This window comes from Talpa europaea, assembly GCF_964194135.1.
Source record: "Talpa europaea genome assembly, chromosome: 7".
NCBI lineage: Eukaryota > Metazoa > Chordata > Mammalia > Eulipotyphla > Talpidae > Talpa > Talpa europaea.
Window position 1 is genome coordinate 61,285,797 of NC_140074.1, and position 19,582 is coordinate 61,305,378.

Here is a 19,582-nt window from a genome sequence, read left to right on the forward strand (position 1 = left end):
AGCAGACCTCTCCTGTCTCATCTGCTGCCCCCCTCAGCAGTGCATTTCGTCAGTCTGCCTGTTCTGTTCCCCGCTCTGTCTCTGGTGAATCCTCTCACCCTCTCGCACATCTGATCTACACCCTGGCTCTTGTATAAATAAAAAAAATTAAAAAAAAAAAACCTTTCTCTGGTGAATATTAAAAAAAAAAATGGAGCTGGGAAAACTAAGTCGCTACATGCAAAAGAATGAAGTTTGACTACTACCTCACACCATGCACAAAAACCAACTCAAAATGGATTAAAGAACTAGACATAAGACCTGAAATCATAAAATATATAAAAGGAAATATAGGCAAAACACTACATGACATACACATCAGTATCATCTTTAAAGACACATCACCCAAAGAAGTGATATTGAAGGCAAAGATAAACAGCTGGGACTACATCAAATTAAAGAACTTCTATGCAGCAAAAGAGACAGTAACCAAAACAAAGCGACACCCCACCAATTGGGAGAAAATTTTTGCACACAACACTAATTATAACGGACTGATCACAAAAATCTACAAAGAGCTGGTGAGACTCAACAAAAACAAAGTAAATAGGGCCTCCCTCGTGGTGCAAGGGGTTAAGCACTGCACTATGAAGCTGTCCACAGCCTCTGCAGCATGAGTTCAATCCCCAGCTGGCCAGAGAGAAACCCACATGGTGAGGTGGACCTCTCCTGTCTCGCCTGCTGCTCCCCTCAGCAGTGTATTTCAGTCAGTCTGCCTGTTCTGTTCCCCACTCTGTCTCTGGTGGATCCTCTCACTCTCCCCATCTCCCACCACCTCATCTCTGGCCTGTGCCCCAGCTCTTGTATGCATAAATAAATAAATCTTTTTTTTTTAAAAAAAAAGAAAAACAAAGAAAAACAAAATATATAATACAGTCAAAAAATGGGCAGAAGTGGGCCTCCCTGGTGGCGCAGCTGCCTGCAGCCTCTGCAGTGCCAGTTCGATTCCCGGCCACCAGCGAGGGTCCCACATGGCACGCAGACCTATCCTGCTGTGCCCGCTGCTCCCCTCAGCAGTGTACTTCGTCAGTCTGTCTGTTCTGCTCCCTGCTCTGGCTCTGGTGAATTCTCTCACCCTCCTGTGCTTCTGACTGTATCCAGTGCTTGTATAAATAAATAAATAAATCTTAAAAAAAAATTGGGCAGAAGAGCTACAAAGAACTTCTCCAAAAGGGAAATGCAAATGGTCAACAGGCATATGAAAAAATGTTCAACATCACTTGTAATCAGGAAAATGCAAATCAAAACTACAGTGAGATACCATCTCACACAGTGAGAATGGCACATATTAAAAAAACTAGCAACAACAGATGTTGGCGAAGAAAAAGGAACTCTCCTGCACTGCTGGTGGAAGGGCAAACTGATCCAACCACTATGGAAAGCTGTATGGAGATTCCTCAACCTGCTAAAGATGGAGCTTCCATATGATCCAGCAATTCTACTCCTAGGTATTTGCCCAAAGGACACAAAAACATTAATTCAAAAGATTGGGATTGGCTTCTTTGAACTTGGTGTAGATTCTTGCTCTTATTGGACTTTCTGGAGATCCATAGATAGGGCCTCAAATACTGTATTAAAATACACAATGTGTGTGGGAATAGGGAGAGTATATTTCATTGGTGATGGAAAATGGCATCTCAGTGCTTCATTTACATTTCTTTGGTCATTAATATTGCCATTCATTTCCCTATATTTTATATGGAACTATTGTATCTAAGATTTCCCTATATCTTATATGAAACTATTCCTATATCCTGTACAAATTCCCATTGATTTATAAGAACTCTTGGTTTATTAAAAATCATAGCATTTTGACAAAAGTATTGCAAATAATTCTCTGATTGACACTTACCTTTGAGTTGTTAGGGTTAGTTAGGATCATATAAATCAGTTTTAAATTTTATATGGTGAACTGCAGTCAGTATGCATGTTGAGGCTTCTTTCTGTACTTTATGTTTAAAGTCCTTTTCCTAAAATCAGATTGTCACTGTACTTTCTCATTTTTTTACATTGCCTGAGTGTATCTAGAAATTGTATTGGTAGATGAAGATTTTGTACTTTAAACCATGTAGTACAACAGCAGCAGCAGAAGAAATAACCCTCTTTCATTATAGAATAGTAAGCACGACTTAGCTATGTGATCATTCTAACATTAACAGTGCAAAGAAAAGAGGTACAAATTTGATTCCTTCTAGAAAACAAATTCAGTCATAATGAACTTCTGCTCACAAATAGCAAGTTATTATTTTTAAAACCTGAAAGGCATCTTTTTAACCTGAAAATACAGAGAAATAGTCTATGATAAGGACAGATTACCCACGTATGTTTTAAGAATAGCTGCAGTTAGTTATTAACAAAGTGATAGATATTTTCTTTCCTTTAAAATCCCCATGGCCCACTTGGATTATGGCTATTAATGGGAAAGACTGTCAAATGCTAATTAGCTATTTGAGTCCTATTTGGTACTTGTATTTATATCATTTAAAATACAGAATATGGGCCTCCCCTAGTGGTGCAGCGGTTGAGTGCTGGGCTGTGAAACTGTCCACAGCCTCTGCAGCGCCGGTTCGATCCCCAGCCACCAGCGAGGGTCCCGCATGGCGCGACAGACCTCTCCTGCCTCCCGCTGCTCCCCTCAGCAGTGTATTTCGTTGGTCTGCCTGTTCTGTTCCCTGCTCTGCCTCTGGTGAATTCTCTCACCCTCCCACGCTTCTGACTATACCCAGTGTTTGGATAGAGAGAGAGAGAGAGAGAGAGAGAGAGAGAGAGAGAGAGAGAGAATACAGAATATTTTTGGAGGGCAATTTAATCCTATCAAAGTCTTAAATGCCCAAATCCTTTAACACTTCTACTGTTGGAAATGTACCCTATGGATATAGTCACAAAAATGTATCTGCGATGTCTGTAGAGAAAGAACCATTGCAAGAATCATTTATAGTAGTAGGTGAGACACTGGGAACCACCCAATAATCTACCAGCAGCACACTGGTAAAACAAAATAAGCTACCTCTCTGAACTACCATCAACAATTAAAAAAAAATGTGATTGCAAAGAATCCATGTTTGATAGAGAAAAATCTGACACCTCACTGAGTAAGAAGCCAAAAAGCAGGAAGTATATGGTGTAATTCCTTTTATGTGAAAGAATCAAAGATCCTTATGGATATGTTGGTGTATTTGTAATTTTTTTCTTGAGTAGATGCTTTTAAAACCTAAAGGAAGGGAGTTGATGGAGAGTTGATGGAGAGTCAGCTGTTCATTTCACTTCTTTGTATATTGTTTGAATTTTTTCACCATGCACATTTATGAATTAGATTTATATTTTTTAAATGTTGTATCTATTGGGGCTAGTTGATTTCCAGGAGATAGAGACAGAGACAGAGACAGAACTTCCCCAGATACTGGCATCTAATGAAACAATCAAAACACTATTGACAGGGCCTCCTCGGTGGCGCAGCGGTTGAGCGCTGGGTTGCGAAGCTGCCCGCAGCCTCTGCAGCATCGGTTCAATCCCCGGCCACCGGGTGAGGGTCCCACATGGCTCGCAGACCTCTCCTGCCACCTGCTGCTCCCCTCAGCAGTGTACTTTGTCAGTCTGCCTGCTCTGCTCCCTGCTCTGGCTCTGGTGAATTCTCTCACCCTCCCGCTCTTCTGACTGTACCCCAGTGCTTGTATAAATAAATAAATAAATCTTTTTTAAAAAAATACAAAAAAACACTATTGACAACAGTCAGAGAAGGTGTGTATGTCTGTGTTTGGAATTATGCTGATTTCTTGGAGTTTGTGTTCCTTGGCTGTCATCAGGATGTGCATGTTGAGATCTCTTTCTCTTTTTTGTGCATGCTATTTTTCTTTGTATTTCCAATGACCACAACTATGGTGGCACCCCAGTCCTCTGCTGCACAAGGCCTGAGAGGAGCTGGTGGGAAAAGCTGCTCAGTGTGAGTTCCATGTAGTGCTCACTCCTGCTTCCTGAAGAGGGATATTCCTGCAGACCTCACTCAGGCTCCTAGGATTGCACAATCAATCTAGAGGTGCCTCTGCCCCATACTCTTACTGTCAACTAATTTTAGAGCAATCAGTTCTTATATTTAGCAGCCCTGGATTTTTAGACTCTTGTCTATTTGTGAGTCCAGTGTGATAAATTGGGAGATTTCCCAGCACTACCCTAAAAAGTGTAAATGGGAGGGAAATATTTTGCAGTTGTTCTTATTAGCTGATTCAATCCCTTGGAAATGTCTCCTACCAGCTTTGAAGTAAATGCAGTTATTGGTTCACCTTCAGTACTGCTAAAGGTTCCAACCCAGACTCAATCTATTTCCGTTTGGAATTAGGAAATGCTATCAGATTTTGTAAGTGGCCTTCTGTTTGAGGGGTTGGAGAGATTTGACATCAGAATGTCTTGCCTTTTCAACATCTCATTTGTCCTGGAAGGTTTTTGGCATATGCACATGAAAAGGGCATGGGTATATGTTTCATGTGTCCTGCCTGGAGTTCACTCAAATCTAAACAAATGTTAATAGCCCAAACATGTCTCTGTGATTAAGCACCATGAAGTCAAACTATCTGGGCTTCAGCCCCTGCTTGATCACTTCCTAGATTATGGCCTTGGACATGTTTACTCATTCTAGCTGACTTTTCTCTCTTCTCATCCATAAAGTGGGGATAATAAAGGCACCTGCCTCAAAGTGTTCAGAGGATTCAGTGAAAAACTGGGCTATCTAAATTCTGGGATATCTTGATGGCAACAGTTCCTCGAGTGGGTCTCCTGGTGCCTTCCCGCTGCTGGGTTCTGGGGCCATCAGTAGCAGTACAAGTTGGAAATGGGCCTCAGCGGAGGAAACACCATACCTTTGCTTCTTACTGTGCTTCCTGTTGAGCCTCTTCCTCTCTCTCCCTGTTTCTTGCAGGCTCACTTAGGATCCCTGCCCTAGTCACCATTTTGTATTCCCGTTACCCTGTGGCAGCTCAGGCAGCAGGAGAGAAGAGGGGGTCTGTCTGAAGCTGCACAAGGGTGAAGATAGGCTTCCCTGACTACTTTTAATCCTTCTTTCCCTCACACTTACTAACATCTTTGAATAGAGCATGCTCTGTTTATAGGGTGCTTTTACTATGCTAAAGGTTTATAGTTTCCTAATATTGCAGTACTTCCAGAAAATACTTGCAAGGAAAACATGTAATTTACACAAAGAATCAAAGTGACTTGCTAGGCTTCCCAGATAGTGGAGGAATCTGGACATCTTCCTAGTGGATTGAGATTGTTTCCTTCCAGATGTCTCTTGAGACATGTTCCCCCTGAATGATTTGCTACTGTCAGCTCATTATGCTTTCTCTGGAATTTCCACTTCCCCCAGTCTTCCTCCCCAGAATGAACTTTTTGTGATTCTTTCCCAGAATTAGCTTTTCCAACTCTTCTCTTATATGCATATTAACCATGATCTATCTAGTCCATGTGAGCTAATGTCTGCACCAGAAAGGCACTCTGGTTTTGTAGACTGATAGCTAATGCTTTTTCAATAATATATTTTATTGCTATTGAAATAAAGAGGACAGTTTTATAATGCCTTTGAATGAAGGATATGAACAAACAGAAATACGATGAGCGGAGGCAAGCATGTCACTTAGAAATAGTTACCAAGTACCTCTCACATGTGTTCACCATACAGTGCCTGGGCTTAAATACATCAGCCACAACCGTTGTCCTTGTGAAGCCCATAGCTTAGTAAGAGGGAGCTCTGTGAATCGTTAACTGTATCAAGAGCTAAAGTGCTCAAAGAGGTAATGTAGAAAGATCCGCAATGCTTTCATCTTCTCACTGTGCCTTCTCAAGATGGAAGGGGAGAGAGGGAGCTCTCTGTGGTTTCTTTTGTAAGGGCACTAAACCCATCCATAAAGGAGGGCTACATCCTCATGACCTGATCTCCTCCCAAGGACCCCTCTTTTAATAACATCACATTAATAATTAGGTTTCAATGTATGGATTTTGGGGAACACATTCAGTATACAGCAAACATAGCATTCAATTAGCGTTCTGGGGAATACTGAGTCATTAACATATCATGTACTACATCTTGATTCTGTATTTAAATGTAGGACAACCGCATATCTCAACAGCAAATGGGGAATGAAAAAGTCCAGTAAACCTCCTGTTGGAAATTTCTAGAATATAGAGGAGGTTCTTGTTTCTGGGATGTTGGATATATGGGCTCCCCTCACTAGACCTCACTTATCCTGTTTACAGTCTTATGCAGTATGTTCTTGGACATACTCTGGGATTAAACAATACAGTTATGCACCATTGGTTGGCATTCTTTGATAAATGGTTTGTTCCAAAAATCCACAGGCCTCACTTTAGCAGAAAGATTATATCTCTGACTTGAATATTATCCAATAACTTGAAATTATAGGCTAATCTTTCTTAAAATTCTATTGCAAAGAAAAATTTGGGGATAAAGCAGATTACTGTTGACTTGAATAGTCGTTTTGCAAGCCTATGCTTAGTGTCCTCAGGAGACCATAAAAGAAAAGCTCCTGTTAACACAGAGCTGACTTTAGTATTAGTGTCTTCTCTAGCATTTAACTTTGCATTGGAAAATACTGTTATGTCTTGCCTAAAAAGTTTCTCCCTGAGTATGTGAGTAAAGGGAACTAATTCAGTGCGGTAAACGTCTCAGGAAACCAAGCCAGTGTACTTTAGAAAGAAAGCATTAAACAAGTAAGGTATCATAGGGGCAGCCCTGTTCTTAAATTAATCACATTGATTTACTTATTGTCTACATTTGAGAAGCATGAAGAAGAAAAGTGTGATATGTGCATGCCAATGAAAAGGTTATACTGTGAATAAAGGGGGATTACATCCCTCTGAAATCACTTTTGAGGCATACCTAAAAGAAAGTAAATAGCACTTATTGAGCATTTACTATGTGCCAGGCGTTGTTCTGGGTCTTTTACATATGTCATCTCATTTTATCTAGTTCCCCATACATGCATGGTCTAGGTACAGTTATTAATTCCTTTTTATGGACAAAGAGACTTTAGATCCAGGGAGTTGTTCAGGTAGCAAATGGTAGACGTGGTAGCTAGACCCAGACAGAGCTAGACCCAGCTCCAGGCTTCATCTTTATCATGACCTCAGCAAGCCCCACCCACATGAAACGCTCCCGTCAAGGCAAAGGATAGCAGTCCACCTTGCATTGTTTGGTATATCTGATGGATGATTTGTCCTACAAAATATGAAATTGTGTTGTATTATTTATGCCAATACATGATTTTTAAAAATATTTTTCCATTTTTTTATTGTGGTAAAATACATATAACAAACTTTACTATCTTAACCATTTTTAAGTGTATAGTTCAATGGTATTAAATGCATTCTATTTGTTGTGAAATCATTATATAGATGGTTTGGATGAAAGAGATCTAACCCTAGAATTTCCCACTCTTTAATTCTCTCATATTTTGCAGTTTACAGCAACTGTCTTTTCAATTGAGACAGTTTTATTCTTTGTCTCCAAATTAACACCAAACAGAATATTACTCTGTGTGTGTGTGTGTGAGTGTGTGTGCACACATGCGAGAGCCTGTGTGTATATGTAGAAGTCGCTTTTCCTTCTGGATTAAATTGTTGCAGCTTGGCTGAGTGAAGAGAATCTCTCCCACTCACCGAGCATACAGCAGACATGTTAGGAGAATGCTGCTGCTTGCAACACACCCAGAGCCAGAAAGGCAGGTGACACTGCGTATGTGCCCAGCATCTCTGGAAGTGTCTGTGCAGATGTGTGCTGCTGCTGCTGCTGCTGCTGCTGTTGCTGCTGTTGCTGCTGTTGCTGCTGCTGCTGCTGCTGCTGCTTTCTGTCTTAAAATTCCTGGAACCAACACCCACCCACTCTTATAGCGCTCTCTCTTTATTTTCAAGGAAAAAAGAAAGAGGCAGACTGAAATAGAAGGCAAGCGGCAAGAGCTTGACGAGCAGATACTTCTGCTGCAGCATTCCAAGGTAAGTGGCTGATCCGCGGACCTGTTCCATTATTAGACATGCAGATCACACTCCAGAGAGCTGGGCAGAGCCTGCCCTGGTGTGAAGGCGCTCCGCCAGCTGAACTAGCCCCTTTTCATTCAATTGGGAAACCATCTCTTGGCTTTTCTTGTGAATTTCTCAAATCCAGGGCATTGTTACAGCATTCCAATTTCTGAAAGCATGATAAGATTATAATGTGCATGTGGACCGGGTGTGGGGGGTGGCATGTGCATGAGAAGTGTGATGGTTATATATAGAAATTGGGTGAGGATTTCCACATGGTGGGTGAGGCAGTGTTTCAGGGCTGGGTCTCTGGTGCATAGGTGTGTGAGTGTGTTTCCAGAGGCTCCAATAAATACATTGAGCATAGTGTTCTTTTTTAAGTCAAAATAATATTTTCTTTCTGAATATGGAGAAAGGGAGATAAAAGCATATTGATCTGGTAAAAGCTCAATCCTGGGTATTTTAGATTATTCATTTGCTTTGTTTGTACTTAACCAGTGTTTTATTAGAATGAGCAGTTGGTCAAAGGCAGCACTGAAATTGTTTGTGTTGGTTGTGGCTCCATTACTGGGTGGGGGGAGAGAAAGAGAAGGAGGAACAGGGAGAGAGAGATACAGAGAGACAGAGAGAGACAGAGAATGTTGATTTATTTTTCTTTAAAACATAATACACTTGAGCATGGTAATTGATTACAGCCCAAGAGAAAGCTCTGTCACTGTCCCAAGGGCTCTACTGGTTGCAAAATGTTGCTTTCTGCAGGCTCAGGAATAATGTGATCACATCCCAGTGGCCAGCCAGGAGCCGCTTTCACCTTCCACTGCTCCTGGGCATTTTGAGGAGAGCCTCCCGCTCACCTCAAGTTGCTGCAACATTACACATATGGAATGCATTGATCAGAGGGCTGGCATTATCTGGACTTTTTTCCTAAAACATGGTGAATCTTTATGGTTGTCTTTCCTGTTATTCTGTAGAGGACTGAATTGTGCTAAATGAATCCTCAAAATGTGAATCATCAGCAAGCCAACTACAGGTCTCAAATAACAGTATGACCTAAATCTGCTTAGCGTATTTATCTGTTTCCATTAACTTTAACCAGAGAAGTGCATTTAAAAAGGAAGAAAAGCAGCAGAACACTGAGACTGTTGCCTGTTTCTCTCTGCTCATCATGTAAATTCTCATGGAGCTTTCTTTGTAGGAGGTTGTGCCATATCCCATATGCTGTTGCTCTTGTCTTACAACATTCCTGGAGGAGGGTTGAGGGCTGAGATTAGTATCCTCTTCTTACAGAGAGGGAGGCTTTAAAACACTTTCCAGAACTGAATGAATTGTTCAAGGTCAATCTGAGCAGAGCTGAGCCTCTGGCTCAGAGTACAATCAACTCTCTCCTTATCAGAGATGAAAATGAACTAAAACCCCAGTGAATTCAAGCTCACTGTGGTTCTTTGCTTTTGCATTCTTTGAATCAATGGCCCGGTAATACACATTTCTTCATTATGAGTGCCAAAAAAGATGCCAGGGGCTCATTCACTGCTGATATCTAGCACAGTATTGAAACATTCTATTCATGTTTTATCTGTCCATTTTTGCATCCATTCACCTGTGTATTAATGATTCATGTATCCATCCATCCATCCATCCATCCATATATTCATCAATGAATACATCAGTGCACTCACCTAGCCAGCTATCCACCTACCCAGTTAAGAGAGACAAAAATAAACATGACAGCATTGCATGGGAAAGTAGTGCAACTCCTTCAAGAACTTGGAAACAAGGGAATCAGATAGTTCTTCATGGTTACCCTGGTAAAATTCTCACACAGTTGATGAGATTGGCTATTTAAGAACTTTCACCATGGTAATCTTGCTGTAGTTTGGAAGAGAAAGAACTGGAACCGATGGTAATTTTATAAGTGAAAACCAATGCATTGTAACTTTCTGCCCTCTGGACAAGGCTAGTGTAGACAGAATGAGGGTGGATTGCCAGCCTTGAAAAGGAGAAAGGAAAACTCAGAGGTCCCCAAAATGGCCCATCTGATACCACACTGGAGTGAAACCCCAGCTGTGGGAGGTGCCCAGTTTCTATGCATTGGTGAGGTGGGGTCTGCAGTTAGGCCAGAAGAGTCATCGGCTTCAGTGGCCCAGAAGAAACTTCCCTTCCAACTCTCTCTCTAGTTCTGAGTCTCTCCTCTCCAAAATAACTGAGTTATTTGAGTAAAAGAAAAGTGGTGCCTGATAAAGAGATAGAATCACTTCAGGCACCAGAAAGGTGCCTTTAAAGCAGTTGACTATTGACTGAACTTGAATAGCATGAGTCATTATTCAGCTTCCGGCTTGGCAGTCTCATCCCTGGATGGGAGTAAATTCATTGAGGTTATAGTTTCTCTAGAGCCTCTGGGTGGACAATCAGCTGGCTTTCTCCCAGCAGCTGGCAGACTTGTCCTCCCCTTGTCCATCCTCAATAATAGTCAGGATTGTTTTGAATGTCTAACATGTGCCTGGTACTTTAAATGTGTCCCCTCAATATTGACCGCAGAGCAGATACTACTCTTCAGTCTAACAGCTCAGGGAACAAACTTGCAAGCTCAAGTAATCAGCCCAAGAACTTAGAGGCTGCAGGTGGGGGGGCTAGGTTGAAGCCCAGGGCATTCTGCCTCTGTGACCCTGATTTCCCCAGGACACTGTTTCTTCAAATGAAACATTTCCTGTTGAATAATTTGTCTAGAGAGATGCCAGTTACCATCATTGCTGTCTCTTTTACCCTAAGTTTATTTTCACAAACTCCAGAAAATTTAGACCATGTGGAGACTGCCACAGTGCTTACTGGTAATTCCTTCAAATAGAAAATATTAGGAAACATATCAGTAATTAATATTTATTTCACCAATTCACAAAATCCCAGATGCTCTCTTAGAAAAAAAAAAGTCAGTGCAAAGTTAAGTGGAAAAGCATTAGAATTAGATTTTATATTTATTAAGATGGAATTCTCATCAAATAGTCTGTGGATACTTTTTCTCATGCAATGAGGTATGAATTATTTAGATAGAATCAGTATTTTTCAAAGCAAATAAATAGAGTGCAAGATAGCAAATTTGATACTTACATACTTAATGAATAGTTACTAACTGCAGTATAGGGTTTTATAGTGAGTAACTACACAAAGCAGAGTTTGATTGCTGGATATGTGGACAATGAATCCTATAATGCAGTGAGGGACCAGTGTGCACCCCCGGATAATTAGGGAACCTTTGGGTACTTTGAAGTTCTGGCCAAATTAAACTCAGATTTCTTTTTACAAGATCTTTAGCTATATTTAGTATTTGATATTTGTGATGTAATTTTCCAAGAACTAGTCACATATGGAACCAGTAAGCAATTTTAATAGCTGTATTATTTTTACTGATTATGGAAGCAAGGGCTATATCGTAATTGCAAAAGTATAGGAAAATGTAAAGAAAAAAATATATCCACTGTATTCTCACCACTCAGCTATATAACCCACATAGAGGTAAATCCTTCTATACTTTTCCCCCAATCTATTTATTTCTACAAATTAAGATATATAACCCTATTCACAGGCCTCATCAGCCTATGAATAAAATAAAATTATATTAACATTAGTATCCAAAACACATTAACTTTTACCTCTTTTTGGTTTTTAATTGTTGGATTTTTGAACTAAACAAACAAAAATTCATAATTTGTTTGTGAAATCACAACTGACATTCATTTACTTCATGATTTCTGACTTTGATATCATCCTTGGAAAGAGCATTCCATCTAAGCTCTTAACATGCTGCTTCTATACTTCAATGTTATTAATCCATCTAGAATTTATTTTCCTATAAAATGTGAGGTAGGAATAGAACTTTATTTTTCACCAATGGTGAGCCAGTTGTCTCAACATGATTTATTGCTTAATTCACCCTTTTCCTCAGTGACTTAAATGCCTTCTTTATCACATATATATTTTTCACTTATACTCAAGTCTGCTATTTGTAGATTTTTTTATTACATTAACCTGCTATTCCTGTGCCAATATCATCCTCATTTAATCCCTCTCGCTTTTTAATATATTATAATATTTCATAAGGCAATAACCATCATTATTCTTCTTTTGAGAAATTGTCTTGGCTTTTTATTCCATGGAAACAATTATTTATTTTTATTGTTTTTATTATGTGACTTGTGATAATGTGAGTTAAAAGAATAAATCAATGACTGCATTATATACTAGAACAGACTAAATTTAATAGTCCTTCTTTCCTCTTGGTTAGATTACCAGAGATTTGTCTATTTTATTGGTCTGTTCAAAGCTGCAGCACAGAGTAGGCACTCAACATACAAGGCCACATGAATTCCTCAGGGACTGTCATATTTATAAAGGTTTGTGTCACGAAGTCAGCACTATCAAATTGCTAATACCATATCTTCAATATATAAGCTGTCTTTGAATTATTTATATATGAGCTGGGAACCCTGAATAGAGTTTTCTTCTAGTACAAGCATTGAAAATTATCAGTATATTTTAAAAACCAGTCTTTCCTTTCGATAAGACTGAATAAAAAAAATTAGACTAAAGAGTGACCCTGGGAGATATTTATTGTCAAGCCACCAAGGTCATTTTCTGAATAACCTGAAGGTATTAGGAACCTTGCTGCAAAGATATTACAGTGCCTCTGACTATTGTGAACCTTTGGTACTCATTTTAGACTTTTCCTGATTATTAGTATGTGTGAAAAGCCAACTTAAAATTAAAAATATTGGACAGGCAGTCAGGGTACACAGTGTATATATCACATATGCATAGTTTTCTGGTAATTCATTCATCTGACAGTTATTATCCTCATGTCATCATGCCAGCCTTTGTGGACAAATGAAAGATACAGCAGCTATTCTGGGGGACTTGGGGTGAGTGGGAGAGAGATCACCCATATAGGATCTGCTGTTAGACATTCTAGAAGTGGTTGTCCCTGTTAGGAAGTAGGTCAGTAGCAGCCAGTGATTTTGTAAATCCTACTTAAGGGGGAAAAAAAGATTCTTAATTGATGGTAAGCAGAGGTGGATAGCAGAGTGCACCTTTTGGCTTCAGATATCAAATGCACACTTTCTAGATGTGTGACCATGGGTAAGTTACTCAATAGTAGCTCCTGCATCCATCCCTAGGTGCCAGACCCTGAAGACATAGCTTGGAAAGTCCTTACTTTCATTGAGTCACTGTTCCTGAGATGGGGATGCAGGAAGAGAGGCGGGTTTCCCAGAGGATACGGCATTCCATCTTGGATCACTGTGTCTGGCCAGCCAGCAGGAATGCTCATGCATTCTTCAGGCTTTTGGGTGCATTCGCAGGTTCATCTGCATCTGCTCAAATTGCCATCCATGGACCAACAGCCTCAAAGACAATGTCACCTGGAGCTTATTAAAATCCAGATTGCAAGCCCTACCCTGCACTTTACAGTACTAGCATCTCTGCGGGTGCAGCCCTCGAGTGGATCTCCTGGTGGTCCTTGTGTCTACTGACATTTAGGAGGTTCTGTTCTAATTTTGTTTTCCAAGGCTGGAAGGGCCCATATAGCATGAAGCAGATTTACTTTAGGAGTCTCTCTGTCTTACCCCTGTCAGAGCTCTGTTTGTCCAGCTGCCAGCTTTCTGTCGGCCCTTTCCTTCTCTGCCTCCACTTGACAAATAAGAATTCTTGATAGTTCTTAGCACCTGTAAGCTGTGATACATTTTTTGGTGTATGTTATTTAGATAATAAGAGCCAAAAAAAAGTTTGAGTTTTCACTTCTGCTGAGCTCTGCTCGTCACTAAATTCTGAAACACTCAAGCCAGCCGGAAGAGCCAGAACAGTACTGGGAAGCTCGTGCTTTGACTCTAACACCATCAGTCCTCAGAGACAATGGGCCTCTGGAATAGTTTAAGGCAGAATTAGAGGCAGATGTATTGAATTGGTGGTTTCCCCCAACAGCATTACTTTGGGGGCAGGTGGAAACCCAACTATGCTTTTTTGGTTTTTGAAAGCCGAAACTTCTCTGTTGAAACAGACTTCCCTGAGACCAGTTCTACGACCTTGTCATGTTAGCCCTTCTCTCCCTAGCTCTTCCTCTGCCATATTCAGAGAAGAGGCAGATCTAGGGACACATATGCTACCCGTACTTACAGTCACCAGTTTATCTCAGTTAACTTCAGTCGCCAGAGGTACTAATTGGTGGTTGAGGCTACATCAGCAGAAAGGACAGTGTTCGACCCTCCCATGGTGGCTGGAGGTATTGTGTGAAGAAGAGCAGAGAGAACATTTCCTAAGATGAGCCATTTCCTCAGGCTGCAAGAAGCCGGGCTGTAGAGCATCCCTGCTGGGGCAGAGACAGCTAGGGCTGTCATGTCCATGGCTGCCTTTCCAGAAGGATCCACACATTAAGACCAAGGTTGCCAGTGTATCCATCTCCCAAAAAAGTAATAAGGATTTTACCTCCTATGAATTGAAGTAGGTTAATTTCAAACATTTTAGCACAGGAAGCAGTCTGAAAGAGGTAATTAGAGTGAAAGAAAACACCCACCGAACTAGACAGTGGGGTATGTCTCTAACATTGTGAAATCCATGATAGTTGCCTTTCTACACCTCTTAAAAGCAAGATACACAATTCCATATTTTCTCATTTTTATGTGGGATTAAGGGTTACTTATTATAAAAGTATGAACTGGGCCTCCCCGGTGGCGCAGCAGGTTGAGCACCGTGCTGTGGAGCTGTCTGCAGCCTCTGCAGTGCCGGTTCAATCCCGGCTGGCCAGCCGGCTGGTGAGAATCCCACATGGCACGGCAGACCTCTCCTGTTGCACCTGCTGCTCCCTTCAGCAGTGTACTTCTGTTGTCTGCCTGTTCTGCTCCCTGCTCTGCCTCTGGTGAATCCTCTCACCCTCCCATGCTTCTGGCTGTGCCCCAGCTCTTGTATGCATAAATAAATAAATCTTTAAAACAAAAAATCTTAAAAAAAAAAAAGTATGAACTGCTCATCATTCACTGGAACAGGGCTAGGAGTGACAATGTAAAGGTGAATAAGGGGCAGTCCAAGCCTTGGAGGAGCTGGGAGGCTAGAGGATGAGCAGATATGAAAACAAATCATTTAAGGACAGTCTAAGAGTTCTGTGAGTATCCAGTAGCTGCCATCTGTCTTCTAGGGACCATGTAAAGGAGCTCCTTCCTCTCCCCCCCAGGAAATCCTTTCTCACATCTTCCTTGCCTGTTGTTCATTTTAGTGAGTTTCCCCATGCCTTTCTCATGAGTTTTTTTCATTTTCTTTCTCAAAGAAGTGATTACTTCCTCCATACCACTGACCTAAACACAAAAACTGTTTCATTCTACAGTATGTTAGGACAGTGACATGGCTTGGGTGCATGAGTCTAAGACTACTGCTAAGAATGGTTGGGAATCATTAAAGATTGAAGATTGGGTTAGAGGGAAATAGCCCAGTTAGTGAGAAGGTGAAGGCAGAGATTCAGGGGAACACTGATTGTGGGCAGAGCCGAAACAGGGTGGGACAGAGAAGGTGCTGCCCTGCTGATGGAGCAGAGGGTGACACCAAAGTCTCATCTAGGGTTTTCTTTCATTCAATCTCACAGTCCAAATTACTTCGGGAAAAATGGCTGCTACAGGGTATACCTGCTGGAACTGCCGAAGAGGAGGAAGCCAGGAAGCGACAGTCTGAGGAGGATGAGTTCAGAGTTAAACAACTTGAAGATAACATTCAAAGGTAGGTGGTTTCCAGCCCAGGGACCCCATGTTTAGCTTCACAGTGCATTGACCACTACTTTCCACTAGGGGTTGTGCTCAATGCCATCACCTTTTCCAGAACTCTAGAATTGTTTTCCACAATAGAGTACATTGATATCATTCACAATTTTCCAGATAACCCACAATTATCGACCTGAGTATGAAAAATTGTGTTGGCTTGTAATGCGGCACACTGAGGTCTTCGTGGGCCAGTGGGGTGTTGCAAACTGCTTGCCCCTACATGGAAGTCCCTTTGAAGTTGTTAGCATTGGTCTTTTTCCTCCTTTGGATCTGGTTGTTAGTTATTGCTGTTGTCCTGAGTCCATTTTCAAATTTTCTACATTTGAACAATTTTCAGTGGAGAAACTGTAGCCAAAGGTCTTAGAATTGAAATAAAGAGTAGAGGTTGAATGAGTATCCTTTTGGGTTATGTGCTAATTGCTCCCCACATTAACTTTGTATTATCTATTTTCACTGTTCAGCCTGGCTTTCTTTATGGTCCTTTCATTCTTGGAAATAAGTGACCTTCCTGTAGTCAGTGGCTGGCCAAGCTACACAGGAGCCAAAATGTAGGTTTCCACTTGGGAACTGTAGCCATGCCAGTCCCAGGACATTAAACCAGAGATATGAGATGTGGGTGGAGGGTGGTGAGTGTCATTTCGATGGCTTAGAACCAAATCTCTCCCTCCTCCCCACTCCATCTGCTTGAAATTTCACTCTGGAGAGCTTTGTCTCTTTTTCCTAAGGTTATAAGTTCTTTTAAGATATGATGGGTAATGTCACCAGAGGGAAAAGCAGACTGACTCTAGCCCCAAAGGCCTATGTTCCTACTTTTCTTGGGCCTCAATGTCCCTTAAAGAGTGTGTAGAATAGCTAGGCTAACCTTTGCTTGTGGGAAAACTGCTAAGAAGTTTGTATAGAGTAGCTGTGCAAATATATAAACATATCAGTGCGTACACACACACTTTTTCTTAGAATTCAAAGGGTACCAGGTAAACTATTAATTGCCATTATACTCTCTATATAATCTCAATCATTGGGAAAGAGAAAATTTTGATCTTACAAATACAGGAGCCACGTTTGTGAGAACAAGTACCTCCTGACTCCAGAAAGAAAAGGACTTCCTATTAAAACCCCAAAGATAGGTAGGGATGGAGGTGGGATGAACAAACTCACAGTGGCTAAGCTGGTTGCTTCTTAGGCAGATGAGGAAAGGACTAGTGACAATGAACTGGAGAAGAAAAGGTCACCCTGAATGCTTTTATAGAGGGTTTGTTTGTCTCAATATGGTAAATCCATGGTGCTTTCCACTGCAGAGAGAGTTGACACATGATGGCATCTCTTTGTCTTTCCTCTTGTTAAGAGTTCTGTCATTTCCCTGTCCCTTTCTTACTGGGTTTACATAATCACAGCATATGGGTCTGGCACAAAGCAGATGCTCCATAGTTACTTGTTGAAAGAAAGAATTGGGGTTGAATACACTGTGCCTTGGAGACCCCAACCTGGCAGAAGCAGCCTGGTAGATCACTGCCAGTCCAGTTTGACAAAATCCTAGGAACTGAGTGGTCTAGGCAAGGTCTGTTCACAACAAGGACAACGGGCCTGGTTTCTAGTTCTGGGTGGGCTGGTGTCATCTTGCTGAGGAATTCCAGGCAGGACTGGAGAAACAGGATGAGAATCCCAGGACCCCTCCAATATGGGGTAGTCAGCGTACATATGCTGTTTATACCTGGTTGGCAGAAAATTGAATTTACCATAATTAACCAAAAAAAAAAAAAAAAAGCTAACCTGGCTATCTTTTCTTCCTTGAGCCTGACTTGTACACCCATTTCATTTAGTAGATGTTGTTATAGATGGAAGTCAAAATGGATTTGGAAAATAGATCGGTGCTATGATCTGTTTTTCTCTAAGTGGCATTGGAAGATGTTTTTCCCCTACTAAATTGGTAGTTGCATCTCAACTGGAATATAAATATGTAGTTATGCTGGCTTATAGCAGATAAATCTCCCCTGTGGGGTGAGCCATCACCCACAGATAGAGTCTTAAATTGAAACTCAAGTGTTGGCTAAATTGACCACTAGAGTGAGTGTGAGGGTTTGGGATTGGCTTATTGTTCAGGTGGGCCTGGCCATAGTCAGAAAAATAAAGAAATCCTCTTTCCATCTTTTGAGTAAACAAAAGCTCTCTCAATGTATGCACATAATCTCTTAGAACCCACTTAAGAGATAGATACCCAGTCAGAGACAAAGCAGTCATAACAGCCTAAAAGGATGGCAGTGGGGTGCTTACGGGACATTTCCTTCTGCCAAAGTCAAGGTTTTGCTGTGCAGTGGTCAAGTGGACTGATGGTTTGCTGGGGAGGGACTGTGTGTGTTCCTAGAAGCTGCATTTCTGTAGGTGCTGCCTGTTAGCTCCCATTCCACCTCAGGCCTCCTCAGGAGGGGTTCTCCCCACTCTGGAGGTTGATTTCTGCTTCTCCTCAGTTTATTCACAGTTTCTCTACTATAGTATTTAGACTCTTTCAGCTCTGTGCCAAGGGAAGAAAGTATTACCCACAGTTCTCCTTAAAGGATACTAGTCCCCTAAGCCAGTTCCTGTGGTCAAAAGTAGTTTGGTTCTCTCTCACAGTCATAGTCACACTCTAAAGGCTTGTTGTAAACACAAGCATCCTACAGTTTTACAAGGTGCATGTGGATTGGCTGCTCTGGCTCTGCTCCTTTTGGCTGAGCTTGACCAAGTGACTCTAAGCTGCAGTTAGAGTCTGCACGGTGTTCCCTGCACTAATGAGATACCACAATTCTTTGTACAGCAGCGGCACAGAGGCAAAAGGAATGAGCAGAAACAAGTCTCAGAAACTACCCATAAACCACTAGCCGAAGCAAGTCAATGACTGATGCCACACCCACAGGGAAGAGACAGACAGAGCCATTAGTGGAAGGAGCTTCAGAATTATGTAGCAAAGAGCACAGATATAGGAAAGGGTAAAAATAGGGCATCATTCAATCTTCCAGAAACATGATTGTTCAATGGAAAAACTGGAAATATTCGACTGAAGGGTCCAACTTCAGAGAAAGAGCAGAGGAGCAACTTAATAAAGAAGGTGAACTAAAATCACTCACAAATTCAGAGCGGAGGGGAGAAGAGTATAAAAGAGAATATGAGTGGGTTCAAGATTATTACATGCAGAATCTGATCTTTATATAATAGGATTCCCGGAAACTGCCTACAGATCAGATGCAGCAGAAATGCTAAATAAAGGAATTCTAAAGGAAACTCTCTGAAGCAGAGCATCAGTCTTCAGGTCTTTAGAATTGGGTCCACTCATCTAATTCCCTCCCCAGCAATTAGATTCTCCTAAAGAAGTACATGACTGCTTGTAAACTGTATCATTTTTTTGTACTGTTGTACCGTGAAGTTATTCAAGTCCCTGCTGGCCATCTAAGAGTAACTCGGAGAACCTGAAGGAGCAACAGAGATTAGTAATTAAAGAACAAGGAGAATTCCCACAAGGGGGATGAAGGGAAATCTGGGTCATTTTTTTTAGAACACACACACACACACAAATTATAGCAACCTAGCTAAAAAATTTAAGTGCCTATTGGATTTAGGTCATGTCTTAATTCTTTGTGTTTGGCCATTCTGAAAGACTTCAAATAATGCACAAGAATTTGCAGTTAGCCATCTGTGCCTTCCATATCTTTAAGAAGAAGGAACATAACCATCTTTCTAATTCTGATTTCTGAAATTGTTTACCATGC

General features: G+C 41.2%; 1 protein-coding gene across 4 annotated transcripts in view; it reads left to right on the plus strand.

Moving 5' to 3' along the window:
• Window positions 1–19,582, plus strand: part of PALM2AKAP2 (PALM2 and AKAP2 fusion) — a gene marked incomplete at both ends in the record, with an annotated part of 293,410 nt that overhangs the window by 52,457 nt on the left and 221,371 nt on the right. For all 4 annotated transcript variants that reach the window (XM_084238937.1, XM_084238938.1, XM_084238939.1 and 1 more), the window contains 2 exons: window positions 7,954–8,034; window positions 15,674–15,804. In XM_084238937.1, coding sequence (XP_084095063.1) covers window positions 7,954–8,034; window positions 15,674–15,804 — 212 coding nt within the window. The remainder of the gene's footprint in view (window positions 1–7,953; window positions 8,035–15,673; window positions 15,805–19,582) is intronic.